Here is an 18,778-nt window from a genome sequence, read left to right on the forward strand (position 1 = left end):
TACATCACTATATAATATTGTTGTTTTATAAATATGTTTTTATATACCACAAATAAGGACCCTAGAACACAAGGGGTGTAAGTGACAATTTTTAGGAAATTGGGTTAAATACAAAAATTGACTTCCAAATACATAGAAAACATGGTTCACTAGCGATGTAAGTGAGGAGTCTATCGGGTGCAGAGATCTGGTGGCAAATCACTAACTACTTAGCCAACAGTGTTGAGTCTAAGTTAACAGTTGCCAAGAAGTGTTAGTTCTGAACACTGAAAATATGTTTTTGGCACTTGTGTTCTAGGGTCCTCAAATATTGTGTGTTGAAATCATAATGTATTTCCTGAAATATTGTTTAGTTTTGTTACTTCTTAGTATAGAACTAAATAAAGGAACTCACCTCGTATATGAAGGCGCTCAGTCTATGGCTAACACTCAAAATTAACAAAGTAGAAGGAAACAACACAAAATACCGGTCGTTGTGTTGCGGCATCACCGAAACTAACCCCATATATATGATATCGCCCAAAGTTGTCAAACTGGGACCTTCCCAGCCTCTAACTGGACCAGTTAGCACTTGCAGCTCAAGTTCTTTTTGTCGTCTGGTGGCGGCACAGGTTGCCTAGAAAGGAGACACAAAATAAAGTACTGGTGAATTGGTTAAGTATTGGTAAATAAAGTTGTAGCTGAAGTCGATGTTCGTAACCTTAACGAAAAAAAGCTAACGCTAGAGAATGCTGTAAAAATTATACATCAAAGGATTTTTAGAAAATTGGAACGAGATGTATGGATGTTAACCAAGTTCCTTATATCGGTTTTCTTGATTGCAACAAGGCATTTGACACAGTTATACATAATCGCCTTCCACAGCTACTTCAAGATAAAAATCTGGATAGGAAAGATATTAAAATAATATCAGACCTTTGCTTTATCAAGTTACATCTGCAAAGGTTGGCAACGAACTATTAGAAAGTAGAAATAATACAACGAGGGGTAAGGCAGGGATGCATGCTTTGTCCGCTGTTCTTTAACCTATATGCAGAAGAGATCGTTCAGAAAGCATAAAGGAAACATCAAGTGGAATTAACGTCAACGGATAACCTATAAATAATATCAGATACGCCGATGGTACGTTAAGGTGTTAAGATTCAGTCAGAGAAGATCGGGAGAAAATGGGAAATAGTGGCACAGGACCGACAAACATGGAAGGCAATAGTCACCACAAAGACTCACGAAGAGTTGTAACGCCATTGATGATGTTGATGATACGTTAGCAACTGCAGAGTCGGTTGAAGAATAGCAGGTTATGATAAATAAGATTGCAGATAGTAGCGAAGAGGCCAGACTTACTTTATATATCAAAGTACGAATACTGAGGTGTTATATGGAATGGAGGTCAAAAAAGTATAATAAACCAAATAAGTAACAGAATAGAAGCGTTTAAGATATGATTTACAGAAGAATTTTAAAAATAAATTCGATGATGTTACAAACAACGTTTTAAAACTAATGAATAAGAAAAAGGAGATGTTAAATACAATTGAAATAATAATTTAAATAAGAATATGGCAGTATCTGGGCCATGTCATGAGAGGTGAGAGATATGAGTTGCTGCAGATTATTATTAAGGGAAAGACACTGTGCAGAAGAAGCATAGGCCGACGACGTATATCCTGGCTAAACAATTTGAGACAATTGTAACTCTGTTGATCTGTTTATATCAGCAGTATCAAAGGTGAAGATAGTCGTAATGATAGCTAAATTTCTTAAAGAAGACGGCACCCAAAGAAGAAGAAATAAAGTTAAAATAAAAAGCAAACACTTACTGCAATGTCCTTGTAGACGCTGACTGATCTCTGGGTATCGCCTCTGTCCGGGTGGGATTCCTCGACGTGCCTTTCTAACTCTTGAAGCATTCCAGAATATTTGTCCAGCCTTCTAAACGGTTTACTTAACATGGTCGTTAATACCAGTACACCAGGACTTGCTGCACCTTTTGATTCCATGTATTTAGTTAGTTCATCCCTTAAAACAACAAATGTTGATTTCCACCAAATTATATTGCACTATACAATCGCATTAGCGCATTATACAATTTGTATAAAATGTGACCGAGAAAAACAGATAAACAACAGCAAAAATTGTTGTTTTCTATTACAATTGGTCTGAGGTGCGCTGTTCAAATTCACCTGAAAACCTCCATTACACTGGGAATATTAAACTATCTAAAAGACGATTAAAAGTATCGGAAGCCAAAGATAAATTAACAAGATATAAACAACTGAACTGAAAAAAAAACAACTGAACTATGTGCCTGAATGACACAATAGGGAGAAATAGAAATATCGGAAAAGAAATGAAAAGTGAGAGTGAATACGTAGTAGAAAAACTAAAAAAGACAAACATTGAGCAATGGGAAGAGACGATTCAAATAATTTAAAACAGTATCTTACCTATACTTGTCCAAAATGCATACTGCCCTGGGATGTAACGAACAGTAGGCTTGGTGTATACTTTTAATTCTTGGTGCCCAATTGAGGAATAATTTACCAACTCGCTGATCATTACCTGGTTTACTCGATTCCAATTCCACGAGTTTCAAAAGCTGCTGGTGCGTTTCCAAGACCTCTGTGATGTTTCCCGTCAGCTGTTTGTATTCGTCAGGAGTTAAGCTGTAAATAAAATTAGACCCAACAGGGTCAGTTACTAGATCCCGTTGATGATTATTTTTTTATTTTAAACAAAAAGAACACACCTAATCTATAAGATTAATCAACATTCTTTTTTTAAACTAATTTTCCAAAAAAAATTGGTAATCTAGATGTGACCTGGCTGGTCAATCCTAGCTTTTTTTTGATATGAAATGCCCACTTCTTTGTTGTGGCTAGACAGCACAGCATTGATTCTGCTTTTCACTAATTGCTCACGTCCTTGTTGTGGCTACAATGCACAACACTAACTAAGTCTTGCACACACCTTCTCACATTATACAAGCTCGAACGGTTTAGTCCTCTTGAGCCTTCGCATCTGGGGTTGGTTGACAAGAAGCTGAAGTACTTCATGGTTGGGATGCTTACGGAGCCTCTCTTCATGTCTGCTGGTGACTTTCTTAATTTCATTTGGAATAGATTTGACTTTAGGGTCTCTACGTAAATCGTCATTGCGAACATACCAAGGAGCACTTACAATACTCCTTCGTATTCGGTTCTGGAGCGTTTCTAAATTTCTACAATTGCTTTTTTTGTTACAGCCCCATAATTGTAGGCCATAGGTCCACACCGGTTTCAATATCTGTTTGTAAATCAGTACTTTGTTCAGGATGGAAAGTTGAGCATATCTTCTTATCAGCCAATACATATTTTTAAACTTTATCTTCAACTGTTCAGTTTTCTTTTAACATGTTCCTTCCGTTTGAGTTTGACTTCCAGATTTAAACCAGTTATTTCGCGGTCTCCTCATTAGGAACAATGCTGTTGTTTAAGATAATTGGGAGATAAATGATTTTCTTTTATAGTAAAGTTAATATGAAATGATTTCTGCTAATTGAACTTTATAAGCGTTTTCTCTCTCCGGAACGCTAGATGCATACAAAATGTATAGTACTGGTCCAAGAACGCTACCTTGTGGAACCCCTACGTTTATTGGCTTTAACTCAGATTACTCGCTTTCCATTTTAACTTAAAATGTTCGCTAGTGTAGGTATGACTGCAACATTTCAACGATTGATGATAGTTAAAAAGATTTTATTTGGGGTAGTACTTACATGGTGCTTTTTTCCAGCGGCTGTAGGAAATTGGTAACGAGGCCCTCGAGTTCGGTGACGTGTGCTTTTTCTGAATCGACCAAATCGTTGAGGACGACAGATTTGTATTGATTCTGCTGAAGAACAACGGGTCTGGGAGCATCTACAAAGGTATAAAATCTTAATCAACAATAAAACCTTATATTCATTTTGTTTTTGTTTTTAAGACCTATAAATTACACATAAAAATCATAAAGAATACAGAATAAGACGAAAAACAGTTAAGATTTAATTTCAATACAGAGCACCGCCATTCGCTTCTACGTATTTCACAGTAGCGTAACTAGTCTGAGTGCGCCCCAATGCAAGTATTCCCCGTGCGCCGCTATTCGTAGACTCATTTTAAAGAATATCAGATTTTTGCGCCCCCTAAGACCTGCACCCCAATGTATCGCATTGGTTGCATTGGCGTTAGTTACGCCACTGGTATTTCATCCTCATGAAATCGTCAGAGCAAACTTGCGATTTTAGAAAATATTGTGCAAAAGATTTCTTAAGAAAGTACACTGTATTACACTGATTACACTGTAGTGTAGAGGTAGAGTAATATGTTTTCATTTTCTCATCAAGAAAAATTTTTAGTGTTATTATATTATTTTGTTAGTAAATACTGACCACTACAATTTAGAAACAATAGTAATTTGTAATTTTGTTCTATTTTTGCACTAATTATTGTGTATTTGTCCAAATGAATGTACCAGGTGTCCCAATAAGAAAGACTCTCGGCCATATCTCAGGAACCCTTCATAGTACAGCTTTGAGAAAAAAATATTTATAACAAAAGTTGCCTCGGGAAAATCCTGGAAATTATTTTCATAATTGTAGGTTCACCGCTAGAGGACGTATTTGAATATCAAAAATTAAAAAATTAAAATTTTACAAAATTTGACTAATGAAAGGGCACTGGAAATCCGATCATCGTATTCTTCATAAAATTCTGCGCATATTTGATTTCACAAGTTTAAGTCTATCTTTGCAAATAAGAGGTGGGAGTGAGTGGGAACCTTGTTATGAAAAAATGGCTGTAAGTCCGGTTCTGCTAAATCGAATTTTGCAAACTTGATCTTGTTGAAAACAGCTGTTTTTCGTCAATGTTAGAGTTATAATTTCGAAACAACCTATTAAGTAATATGCCAGCTAGGAGGCGTTATTTAATTATTTTCAGAAATCTAGTTTTCTTTGGAAAATATTAAATACGTATGCAAATTAAGTATGCATTTTTAATCCTGTATTACAAAATTAGATCAAATTAGCAACAGAATAGCGAAAACAGCATGTCGATACCTTTTTTCTATCTCGAGATATCTTAACAAACGTGTAAATTTTAAACGTAACTGTTACTGTCATCGGTAAACGAAGTTAAGGAAAGTTAGTGTGCTGTGGAAAAAACAAAGAAACATTTTTTAGATGTCAACGTGTATTAATTAAAAAAACAATAGGACAATCAACACTATAAAATATAACAAAGAAATAAAAACAAACAAATAAGAACATTTTCGATACAAGTATTTACTCTTTAAGAGTATATTGAACAGCAGTCTCAATTTCTGCTCTCGCAATGCTTTGCATGGTGTTTCCTATTCTCTGGATCATGTTTTCTCCAGTAGTGGGCCTAGCGGCAAAAACAAGGTCTTTAATCCGCCCCCATAAATATAAGTCTAAAACAGTTAAATCGGGTGATTTGGCTAGCCAAAAAATAGGCTTCCATCCATCTATCAGCGAATGACTCATCTAAAAAATCTCTTACTACTCTGAAAAAATGCGCGGGACAACCATCCTGCTGAAACAACATGGACCTACGAACTGCTAGCGATGCTTCTTCCAGAAGAAGAGGCAATTCATTACTTAAAAAATTAGATAGCGTTCACCAATAATAGCATTATCGAAAAGAAAGGGTCCAATTATCTGACTATCACCAGATTTAACTGTTTGGTGTGGGGACGGTTTGGTATTTCACTTTTATTTAGGTATGGGGACGGATTAAAGACCTTGTTTTTGCAGCTAGGCCTACTCGAGAAAAAATGATCCAGATAATAGCAATGTTCAAAGCATTTCGAGAGCAGAAATTAAGACTGCTGTTCAATCTAGTCTTGGAAGAGTAAATGATTGAATCAAAAATGATGGGCAATAATTTGAACATTTAAGTCGTCACTAAGTAGTTGTTTTTATTTCTTGTGTTTTTTATTTATTTCACTATATTTTATAGTGTTGTTTGTCTTATTTTTGTTTTAATTAATTATATACGTTGAGATCTGGAAAATGTTTCTTTGTTTTTTCCACAGCACACTACCTTTTCTTAACTTCGTTTACCGGTGACAGTAACGGTTAGGTTTAAAATTTACACATTTCTTGAGATATCTCGAGATAGAAAAAAGGTATCGACATGCGGTTTTCGCTATTCTGTTGCTAATTTGATCTAATTTTGTAATACAGGATTAAAAACGCATACTTGTATTTAATATTTCCCAAAGAAAACTAGCTTTCTGAAAATAATTAAATAACGCCTCCTAGCTGACATATTACTTAATAGGCTGTTTCGAAATTATAACTCTAACATTGACGAAAAAGAGCTGTTTTTAACAAGACCAAGTTTGCAAAATTCAATTTAGCAGAACCGGACTTACAGCCATTTTTTCATAACAAGGTCCCCACTTACCCCCACCTCTTATTTGCAAAGGTAGACTTAAACTTGTGAAATCAAATATGCGCAGAATTTTATGAAGAATACGATGATCGGATCTCCAGTGCCCTTTCATTAGGCAAATTTTGTAAAATTTTGATTTTTTAATTTTTGATTTTCAATTACGCCCTCTAGCGGTGAACCTACAATTATGAAAATAATTTCCAGACTTCTCCCGAGGCAACTTTTGTTATAAATATTTTTTTTCAAAGCTGTACTGTAAATGGTTCCTGAGATATGGCCGAGAGCCATTCTTATTGGGACACCCGGTACAATATATTATCAGGTAAAACCGTATTTTTGCTTGTATTCGACAGTGCTTCAAATATTGGGAGAATTTGCTATTAACTTTAGCACAGCGAACCATTTAAGTCAAAGCTTTCATCCCTAATCCAAAATAATCGTAAATTCGTGAAATACACTGTAACTGTGTGACGATAATATAATTTTATCGTCTAGAGTACGCCAATGTATTAAGCAAAACGTGTTTTATACCGTCTCTGACAGTAGAAAAGACGGAACGGTAAGCCATTTGATCCTTTCTCGGTGTGCTGAACGGAGGACATTCAACAAGGTATAATAGGTGAGTTAAGTATATCCCGACCATATTCCGAACACTTCCGAACCCTGTCGACTTGGCGTGCTGAGCGATTTCGACGGTTCATTTACCCCATCCCATACGAGAGGTGATCGTAATTCCTTACATGTCTTTTCCTCTTGCGAGTTGAACGAGATGTCCTCTTCTTATATTAGTCTGGGCTGATTAATTATCGGAGAATAGGCCATTTTTGGGAAAAGTTATTTACCAGCAATTTTATTGCTGGAATCGAATCTTATGATTGTATATATTAATAATATATTTTAAACAAAATGGCGCCTGAAAATCGTGTTTTTTTCAATTTTTGCTCTATAACTCCAAAGATTTTAACTTTACACCAAAAACACCCAAATAAAAATTCACCGCAATTAAATTCTGCATAGAGACGTGTTTTTTCCGATTTACTTCGACGAAAACTTTCCCCGGAAAAAGTGGGTTTTTCCAACAGTCTTTAATTTTCAACTAAACTTTTAGATAAGTAATTGTTAATCAATAATTAAATAACTTGATAATGTAAAAGCCCTTTTTGTATAGATTATAATTCCAGAAGCCGATGGAAATTGAATGCACAGTTTAGCAACAATTGAATTGTTAATTAAAAATTTACGGTCACTATAATAACGACAATAATTATGATGCATAATCATAATAATAGAATAATTATGATTTTTTCATAAAAAGACACTATACCTATCTAACGTACTTTACAGAATTGAAATTGGACTATTTAAGCGGCCTCAGGAATATTTTAAAATTATAAAGAATTTTTTGGCTTATAAACAAATAGAATATCTCGGGAAATATTAAACTAAATTAAATTGTAAAGACGGTATTTGAAAAACAGCCGCAGGATGCTTCTTTTAAAAGAAAAAACGTTTAATTATGATGAGTAGTTCCTGTGATAAAACCGGTCAAAGTTGACCGAAATTTACTAAAAAGATATAAACAATAGGATCATAATTTTCAAACCATCACCTTTTTATTTTTGTCCTCTTTCTCCACACTAATTTTCACATCCTTAAAATACTTATAACATATATTATTATAATAAAAACGATCGATAATACGTGTGAAAATTGCCAAAAATAGCAAAATTCCAATCAAAAATTAGGTTGGAGAAAATGTAACCCTCAAAGTTCAAAATCGGTATACGTTAAAAAAATGCATTTTCTCGGCTTCCCATGGAGCAATTTCCTTCATTCTTTTTTTGTTCCCAAGTAACTCGAGTAGAGCCATCGAACCATTAAATGTCAGACTTGCTTTTGTTTTGTTATAATAAATTAATTTAGTCATTATAACACAAAATTTTAATTTGTTTAAATAAAAATTGTTTAAATAATTATACAGCTTTCAAATGAGAATATTTATGTTTTTAACTTTAAAAGGTACACTTGTATTAAGTTTATCTAAAAAAAGCCTACAACTGGAAAAAATATGTAGTTTTCTGTTCTTATAAATAAATTAATCTATTATATCAAAACAAAAGCAAGTTTGACATTTAATAATGAGTTAGTTCGATCGCTCTACTCGAGTTATTAGGGAACAAAAAAAGAATGAAGGAGATTGCTCCATGGGAAGCCGAGAAAATGCATTTTTTTAACGTATACGGATTTTGAACTTTGAGGGTTACATTTTCTCCAACCTAATTTTTGATTGGAATTTTGCTATTTTTGGCAATTTTCACACGTACTATCGATAGTTTTTATTATAATAATATGTTATTATAATGTTATAATTATATTATAATTATATTATAATGTTATAAGTATTTTAAGGATATGAAAATTAGTGCGGAGAAAGAGGACAAAAATAAAAAGGTGATGGTTTGAAAATTATGATACTATTGTTTATATCTTTGTAGTAAATTTCGGTCAACTTTGACCGGTTTTATCACAGGAACTACTCATCATAATTAAACGTTTTTTCTTTTAAAAGAATCATCCTGCCGCTTCTTTTTGAATACCGTTTTCACAATTTAATTTAGTTTAATATTTCCCGAGATATTCTATATGTTTATAAGCCAAAAAATTGTTTATAATTTTAAAATATTCCTGAGGCCGCTTAAATAGTCCAATTTCAATTCTGTAAAGTACATTAGATAGGTATAGTGTCTTTTTATGAAAAAATCATAGTTATTCTTATGCGTCATAATTATTGTCGTTATTATAGCGACCGTAAATTTTTAATTAACAGTTCAATTGTTGCTAAACTGTTCATTTAATTTCCATCGGCTTCTGGAATTATAAGGGCTTTTACATTACGACGAAAAGGGCTTTTACATTACTAAGTTATTTAATTATTGATTAACAATTACTTATCTAAAATTTTAGTTGAAAATTAAAGATTTTGTTGGAAAAACCCGCTTTTTCCGGGGAAAGTTTTCATCGAAGTAAATCGGGAAAACACGTCTCTATGCAGAATTTAATTGCGGTGAATTTTTATTTGGGCGTTTTTGGTGTAAAGTTAAAATCTTTGGAATTATAGAGCAAAAATTGAAAAAAACACGATTTTCGGGCGCCATTTTGTTTATAAAAAAAGTAGCACAGAATCTGCGGACTTTGCATACCTATATTATTAATACATACAATAATAAGATTCGATTGCTGGTAAACTGGTAGACTCGAGCAATAAAATTGCTGTTAAATAACTTTTCCTTGTATTTTGCTAATTAGCCCAAAGTATATGCCCATTTCACATTAATAAATAAATGCAATTTCTATAGTCGTTTAGTAGCATTCATTCATGTATCAAATATCGTCACATCGACCCGAGGTTTACGAAAGTCCAATATGTAGATTGTAATTAACAAGTAATTAACGCTAATTATCTTATCTTTTGTAGGTTTTGGTTCTAAAATAAATATCTTAAAAACGAATCCTGCCTTCGACTGAATTTGCTACCCGATATCTTCCAATTGGCATAAAAAAGAATCTGGTACCTTTTGTGAGTGTAAAATAATCTATTATTTCCTGGAATTTGTTTTAAAATCCTGAAGTCATTCCCATTCATTAATTTTTAACGAAATATTGTGTAAAATTCCGTGAAATAAGTTACATCAAACGAAGTGAAGGCAGATATATGTATGTTTACAATTCTGGAAATTCTGGAATTAATTTTTCAAACATCAAATACTTTTATTTAAGTCAATCAATAAAACTAGCGACTAGCGACATTTTATTTTTAGAAGTATAAACTATCCATGTTTATAGATTGTTATACCCAAACAGATCACGGAGAGAATAACATAACACAATGTAATCTTTATTTTTATTAAATTAACAATGAAATAAAAGACGTTCTCACAATCAATTTATTTACATCGGATGACCGGTTTCGCTGTCTATAATTTTCGCAGCATCCTCAGGTCCCAGTTAAAAGTAGATTACATGATTCCGGTATAAGGGATTCCGGGAATCATGTAATTTACTTTTAACCGGGACCTGAGGATACTGTGAAAATCAGTACCCTTTTAGACTAGGACACTGGTGTCCGACACCGATGTCCGCCACCGATTTTCAATTGCAGCAAAGCATGAGCCACTAAGCCCGGTCAGAGAACACAAAATTTTACGAAAGCCTCCAAAAAAATAAAGGAACGATGAAAATTTGGGAATAGGTAGTTGAAATTGTCTATTATTATATAAGAAAAAGTTTACAATTCTACAGCCCCTCCATTTTACAAGAATTGGGAAATACGAGGTGAAAAATATTTTCTCGGGAGTGAAAAAATATACGTTCAAAATAGGCCCGGAATTGGATAAAATGACTAATTCTAAGCAACTTTTGTTCTATACAGTTTTTTCACCAAGTCAATACTTTTCGAGTTATTTGCGAGTGAATATGTTCATAAAAAAAAACATGTTTATGGACGGTTTTTCGCAGATAACTCAAAAAGTAAGTACTCTACCGAAAAATATTCTTAGTAAAAATATAGCTTATAAAAAATTGAAAAAAATAGTGTATGCGTGAGGTCTGCAGACCCAGTATAAGCAGAGTTGCAGCTAATGAAAAGTAGGTTCTTCTTCGTCAAATTCCAAATCGAATATTTCAATGTGAAATAACCAAAAAACAGAGCACTTTTCGGGGAAAATTCATTACAACTTTTTTAAAGTGTTTAAGAAAGGTTTATTTTTGTTTTTTAAAAAAATTTCTAACATTAAAAATATATGAGTTACGCTCAAAATATTGTTGGTCCCTTTTATTTTTTGGTACAAAAATCGCGAAAATCACCCCCTAATTAGCTTCCCAAATAAAATTAATCGTTACCGCTTCACAAGTTACTTTACTTATGTATTGTTTATATTATCTATAAGTTTCATTGGTTCAAAATGCTCAGTTTTGAAAAAAATTGGGTTTAAAATAAAACAGTTTTTTTTTAATTTTGAAAAAAAATAAATGGAATTGTTCATGGAATTAACTTAAAAATTATTAGTAATACCAAAAAAAATGTACGTTTTGATTTTCTCAATATTTTTTCTTTTTTGTTTTCTGTTATACAAAAATTAGTTATGCTATGGCTGTTCAAATTTGCCTAAACTTGTGATTAGTTACTCGTTCAAGCCATTTTAACTACAGCTTTTTCAAAAATAAGCACTTTGAAACGGCGAAACTTACAAATCATATAAATAATACATAAGCATAGTAACTTGTGAAGTGGTAATGATAAAATTTATTTGTGATGCTAATTAGGGGGTGATTTTCGCGATTTTTTTACCAAAAAAATAAAAAGGACTAACAATATTTTGAGCGTAACTCACTTACTTTTAATGTTACAAGTTAAAAAAAATAAACCATTTTTTAAACTCTTTTAAAAAGTTGAAATGAATTTTCCCCGAAATGTGCTCCGTTTTTGGGTTATTTCACATTGAAATATTCGATTTGGAATTTGATGAAGAAAAACCTACTTTTCATTAGCTACACCTCTACTTCTACTGGGTCTACACACCTCAAGCATACACCATTTTTTTCAATTTTTTATAAGCTATATTTTTACTAAGAATATTTTTTCGCTGAAATACTTACTTTTTGAGTTATTTACGAAAAACCTTCCAAAAACATGTTTTATTCTGTTAAAAATGAACATATTCACTTGCAAATAACTCGAAAAGTATTGACTTAGGGAAAAAACTCTATAAAACAAAAGTTGTTTAGAATTAATCATTTTATCCAATTGCGGACTTATTTTGAATGTATATTTTTCACCTTCGAGAGAGGGGTATTCTCGTCCATTTTTGAAGAATGGATGGGAAGTAGAATTGTAAACTTTTTCATATATAATAATTTTTAATTTTAATTTACTTAATTTAATAATAACAATGTCAACTACCTATTCCCAAATTTTCATCCTTCCTTAATTTTTTTTGGGTAAGAATGTTCTTTGATCGGGCTAACTAAAATCAGCCAGACACTCAAAGTGGCTCGTGTGTAGTCGTTCATTTAAAACAATGCTTTGCTGCCGTTGGCGGACACCAGTGTCTTAGTCTGAAAGAGTACTTATAGACAGCGAAACCGGTCGTTCAATGTAAATAAATGACTGTGAGAACGTCGTTTATTTCATTACTAATTTAGTATGGACTCACACATGCAACCCATTCATTATTGACTATTATTATTTTAAGAAAACTTATAAATTAAGAAAAATAAAGAAATTAAGAGTGTTAAGAGTACATTAAGAAGAATAAAAAGTTGAGAAAAAGTTGTGGGTGAAAAAAAGCTTAATAATTACTAGGCAAAAAGGGTGGGTGAGAGGTGGAGTGCTTATTCATTGAGTGAACGAGAAAACACCCTTATGTTCGCTTAACCCTCGTTGTTTTTATTAAAGTTTTTGTCTGTAAATAAAGCATATAATCCCTCAAAGAAAACTCCGAAAATTGTACCGTTAGATGAAGTTCATTTTAGAGCACACATACTAAAAAACTAAAAATAGCGCCAGATGGTCTAATAATAAATATTTTCTAATAATTCGATAGAAGATTCCCTCCTCTATTATAATATAAGTCCTACTAAATCTGTTATTCTATTGATTATTTCATTCATAGGAGATTCTGACCAATAGAAAGCTACAGACATGCAAATTAAGGTGATAATTTTTTATAATCTCCCGTCGTTAAGCATATTACGTCAGATGCCCTTCGTTGCTACGAAAAAATACATTCAGTGACATTAATGACAAATGTTTTAAAAATTATAAAAGTGATGACTTTCAACCGTCAAATACATATTTATAACAACTGTGTGTTTAATTTCACTAATTGGTACTTACATATATAAATTACAATAAAATTTTGGTTTTGAACAGTTTTATTCATGGAATAATCGCAACAAATTGCACTCGCAACTCTAAAATTAATATAGAATTTTTGCCCTCGTGACACTTTGACATAATTTCACTCGCCTTCGGCTCGTGAAATTAAAACTGCCAAAGTGACACTCGGGAAAAATTCAATAATTTTAGAGCTCTTGTGCAATTACTACTGATAATGTTAAAATATAACGTCGGCCTAATGTGAAAAATGTATAAATCCAAAATACCTGATTTTACAGGAGAGCAAAAAAACTAACTGTGCATAACGCCACTTGTATACAACTAAATATAATGTGAAAATTGCACAAGTCGCACAAGTCCCTAAACAATTATCAAAAAGACTAAGTTTTCACTCTAATGGCATATAAAACAACATAATGCTATTCTACATCCCACCAGAATGAAAACAATGGGAACCTTCTCTGGTTACACCTCCGAGGCTTCTACAATATGCAAGCCATACGGATGCTGAGACATTGGATGCTGAGAAATTGAAAATGGTTATTCATTTTTAATTATCAAAATATTTAATTATCAAACAATATGTTGTGACATTTTAACCTGTACCCTGTAGGTACTCGCCCGTTTACAATGAAAAGACTTTTTATTGTATAAACATCAGAAAAGCACCAATACGTTTGAATGGTTTGGCCACTAACTAAAGCGGACTTGTGCAGATTTCATATGGTTTTGAACATTAATGGAGTTATGCATATTTTATTTTCACAATTTTAGCAAAATCTAGTAAACCAAAATGCTAACAGATGCCATTAAAAGTCTAAAATTGAATATTTTGCATTTATGCATTTTTCATATTAGACCAACGATAAAGACAATTTGACGTACCTTTGCACTCCTTGACGTAATTACTAGGAAACCAGCCTGTCTCGCCATTAAGGGTGCCTTCCCACCAACCATCATCCTTCTGGGTTACGGTTATAAAATCTCCCTTCTTGAAGTTTAGCTGAAAAAATAAAAGATGTGAGAATAAAGGGGTCGGTAGTATTGATTTTACTATTACACACTGGATTTTCGTACCAATTTGTAAATAGTAAGAGAAGACCTTTGCGAAAAGCCAAACATTGTCTCTAAAAGGTTATACTTTTATCTTAAAAGAAGTTGAAACTAGCTACATAGGCTAAACAATAAAGCACTAAAATCGACCTTACCTCCGAAAAAAAAAAACAAGATGGATCTTAATAATTTTTTTTGCATTCGATTCGTGAATGCGCCAGGAAACTTTGTGACCCCGAGCCATGATACAATATTGAAAAACTGCATACAAAAAATGCATTCTTAAAGTGCATCGTGCATCTCAAACAGACAATAAAAAAAATTCAGAGCCCGTCAATTATCGGCAGAAATGAGTTCAATTTTGTTACTCTGTGGTTTTTGGGGTCGCTGAAAACGAATATGACGTCGGAAGTGATCTCCAGCGTACCTGGTGCCCAGGGTACCTACTGTTTATCTCGTCATTAAAATTCATTAAAAAATTAGTCAAAAATCATTACTCGGGTGGTTTTTAGGGTCACTAACGACGAATATGACATCGGAAGTGATCTACGGAGTACCTGGTGCCCAGGGTACCTACTGTTTACCCCGTCAAGTGGAGTTTTCGGCAAAAAATTTATTACAAAATTAGTCAAAAATCATTACTTGGGGGGATTTGGGGTCTCTAACGACGAATATGACATCGGAAGTGATCTTCGGAGTACCTGATGCCCAGGGTACCTACTGTTTACCTCGTCTTACGAAGTTTTCGGCAAATCCATTAAAAAATTAGCCAAAAATCATTAGTCACAAGATAAACAGTTACCCTGTGCACCAGGTACTCCGGAGATCACTTTCGATGTCATATTCATCGTCAGCGACCCCAAAAAACCGATAGAGTAATGTTTTTTGACTAATTTTTTAATGAATTTTCCAAAAATTCCCGAAGACGAGGTAAACGAGGTAAATCATATAGAAAAGGTACAAAAAAGATTTCTAAGGTATTTATACCTTAAGAAATACAATGTGTATGTTTCAAATAGAGTTGCTTCAAATATTATTAACAATGTTAAATATAATATGACATGTGGTTTGATCAACTTTATTAGGTTTCATGTGCCAAAGGTCAACCTAAGGGTAAACAGTAATGACCTATTTTCTTGTAGTCCATATAATTCTTGTGCAATAATAAAGATCTGTGATATAGACGTCTTTAACTGTAGTGTAAGGGATATTAAAAAATGTTATGAATAGATAAGTAATGGGCTCCATTTTAAAATTTTATTAACTTGCGTCTTTTTTTAATGTGTTTACTTGTGTGTATATTGTATTTTTTGTGTGTATATTGTTATACCAAGTAATGAGCACTCTTACATGTAATTACTACCTAGGTCGTGTTTGTAAGTTTTAATAAAAAAATAAATAAATAAACCGTAGGTACCCTGGGCACCAGGTATTGATGAGATCACTTCCGATGTCAACGAACCCCAAAAACCCCCGAGTAATGATTTTTGACTAGTTTTTTAATAAATTTTTTGCCGAAAACTCCACAAGACGAGGTAAACAGTAGGTACCCTGGGCACCAGGTACTCCGTAGATCACTTCCGATGTCATATTCGTCGTTAGTGACCCTAAAAACCCCCCGAGTAATGATTTTGACCAATTTTTTAATGAATTTTAATGGCGAGGTAAACAGTAGGTACCCTTGGCACAAGGTACTTCGGAGATCACTTACGACGTCATATTCGTTTTCAGGGACCCCAAAAACGCCAGAGTAATAAAATTGAACTCATTTCCGCCGATAATTGACGAGTTCTGAATTTTTTTTATTGTTTGTTTGAGATGTACTTTAAGAATGCATTTTTTGTATGCAGTTTTTCAATATTATATTAGAGCTCGGAGTCACAAAGATTCCTGGCGCATTCACGAATCGAATGCAAAAAGAATTATTAAGATCCGTCTTGTCCTTTGTTTTCTGAGGTTCAGTGCTTTGTTGCTTCGACTAACAGATCAAGGCATTATCAATTTTATCAAACATAAATTGTATGAAAAAGAAGAAAACCACAAAAAGATAAATTGTAAAACATACTATGAATAATGAATATGAACCAAACAAAACTATTTTATTATTCTCTATTACACGAATCGAAAAAATTTAATTAGGTATAATAATTATAATCGAAAAAAATGTTAATTTTATATTTTATCTTGAATAGTGTCAAATTGCAGAGAACAGTTTTATTTAGACACTTTTTAAGTGCTAAGAACAAGTTTAATTGTCAAGACTATAAATTAAATGTGATTCACGTGTCCAATGACCTGAGAAGTTTTTTATGAGGTCAAGAATTTATCTGTGGCTGTCAGGATGTACAGCTAGAAAAATTGAAACAAGCGAATAAAATTGTGTTGTGCTTAATAGTGTCACAAAAAATGGAACGTTGATTCGAAACAACTTCCTGATCCTGATATATGGATATATTATACACTCAGGTGCAAGAAATTCAAACTGAAATAATTTGCAAAAAAGATAACTTTCATTTTATAGGTTAATACTCTAGGCTAATTAGCAAAATTCATGGAAAAGTTATTTACCACCAATTTTATTGCTGGAATCGAATCTTATGATTGTATATATAAATAATATTGGTATGCAAAGTCCGCAGATAGTGTGCTACTTTTTTTATAAACAAAATGGCGCTGACAAATCGTATTTTTTTCAATTATTGTTCTATAACTCCGAAGATTTTAATTTTACAACAAAAACACCCAAATAAAAATTCACCGCAATTAAATTCTACATATGTTTTTCCCGATTTGCTCCGACGAAAATTTTCCTCGGAAAATGCGGGTTTTCCCAACAAAATCTCTAATTTTCAAATAAAGTTTTAGGTAAGTAATTATTAATCAATAATTAAATAACTTAGTGACATAAAAGCTTTCTTGGTATAGATTGTAATTCCAGAAGCCGGTGAAAATTAAACGAATATTTTAGCAACAATTCAATTGTTAATTAACAATTTACGATCGTAATAATAACCAAAATATTCATGATACATTGATCAAACTTATAAAGATTATAAAGATGAGATGCTTATTTAATATTTTATCGACAAAATATAAATTTTTCGTTTTTTTGCATAATAAGTTTTGAAAAAAAAAGAAAATAGTTATAATACGCTGGTCTAATTAGTAAAGTACAAAGAAAGGTTATTTACCAGCAATTTTATTGCTGGAATCGAATATTATGGTTCTATATATTAATAATATAGCTATGCAAAGTCCGCAGATAGTGTGCTACTTTATTTATTAACAAAATGGCGCCTCCAAATTGTGTTTTTTTCAATTATTGGTCTATAACTCCGAAGATTTTAACTTTACACCAAAAACACTCAAATAAAAATTCACCGCAATTTAATTCTACATAGAGGCATGTTTTTCCCGATTTGCTTCGACGAAAATTTTCCTCGAAAAATGTGGGTTTTCCCAATAAAATCTCGAATTTTCAAATAAATTTTTTGGGCAAGTAATTATTTATCAATAATTAAATAACTTGGTGAAATAAAAGCGTTCTTGGTATAGATTATAACTGCAGAAGCCGGTGAAAATTAAACGAATAATTTAGCAACAATTCAATTGTTAATTAACAATTTACAGTCGCAATAACAACCAAAAAATGAGAGAAATCATTAACGACAACGACAACGTATGTTGGTTTACTTATGAAACAAAAAACTCAATTTTTAGGTGGTCAAAAAAATAGTTAGTCTCGGGCCAAGAAATCCAATAAGTAGAGATTGTTGTATACATATACAGTGTGTCTGCGTAACTTGGGTAACGCGTAATATGGAAAACTTTTTTAATATCAATTTTACGAAAAAAAGTTATTTTTTATAAAGTGCTCTGAATAGTCTAAAGTCTAAAACCTAAGAAGCAATCATCAGATATAACAGTTTATCAATGGTATACGAGGTATGTCAAAAAATATGAATTTCGCTTAAAAGTAAAGTGCCTTTATATTTCACAATATCAAAAATTGTCATTGAGAAAAGTTGTTTGTAATTAAAAATTATGGTATAATCTGCATTTGCACTCTTCTAATTAAATTTTTTGTTGTGTAAATTTTCCTCAAATCACGGACACCCAACATAATTTTTATTTATGATAGCTCCGTTATTATTAATTTTACGAAAAAAAGTTATTCTTTATAAAAAGTTTTGCACAGTCTCGTAACCAAAATAAAATTATAAGATATTAAATTTTGTCAATTCTATACGAGGCATGTCAAAAAATATGAATTTCGCTGAAAAGTAAAGTACCTTTATTTTTCACAATATTGAAATTTGGTATTATAAAAAGTTATTCAGAATTAAAAACTATGTTTCAATATGCAATGGCATCCTTCTATTTGAAA

At 32.3% G+C, this 18,778-nt stretch overlaps 1 protein-coding gene across 2 annotated transcripts in view; it reads right to left on the minus strand.

Annotated features, from left to right (window-relative positions):
- LOC114341642 (uncharacterized) overlaps positions 1–18,778 on the minus strand; it is a 49,539-nt gene that overhangs the window by 9,261 nt on the left and 21,500 nt on the right. For both annotated transcript variants that reach the window (XM_028292453.2, XM_028292459.2), the window contains exons 3-7: positions 14,224–14,341; positions 3,758–3,899; positions 2,448–2,666; positions 1,821–2,019; positions 395–616 (exon numbers count right to left, since the gene is read on the minus strand). In XM_028292453.2, the coding sequence (XP_028148254.1) occupies positions 395–616; positions 1,821–2,019; positions 2,448–2,666; positions 3,758–3,899; positions 14,224–14,341 (900 nt within the window). The remainder of the gene's footprint in view (positions 1–394; positions 617–1,820; positions 2,020–2,447; positions 2,667–3,757; positions 3,900–14,223; positions 14,342–18,778) is intronic.

The sequence above is a fragment of the Diabrotica virgifera genome, chromosome 8 (genome assembly GCF_917563875.1).
Source record: "Diabrotica virgifera virgifera chromosome 8, PGI_DIABVI_V3a".
Lineage (NCBI taxonomy): Eukaryota > Metazoa > Arthropoda > Insecta > Coleoptera > Chrysomelidae > Diabrotica > Diabrotica virgifera.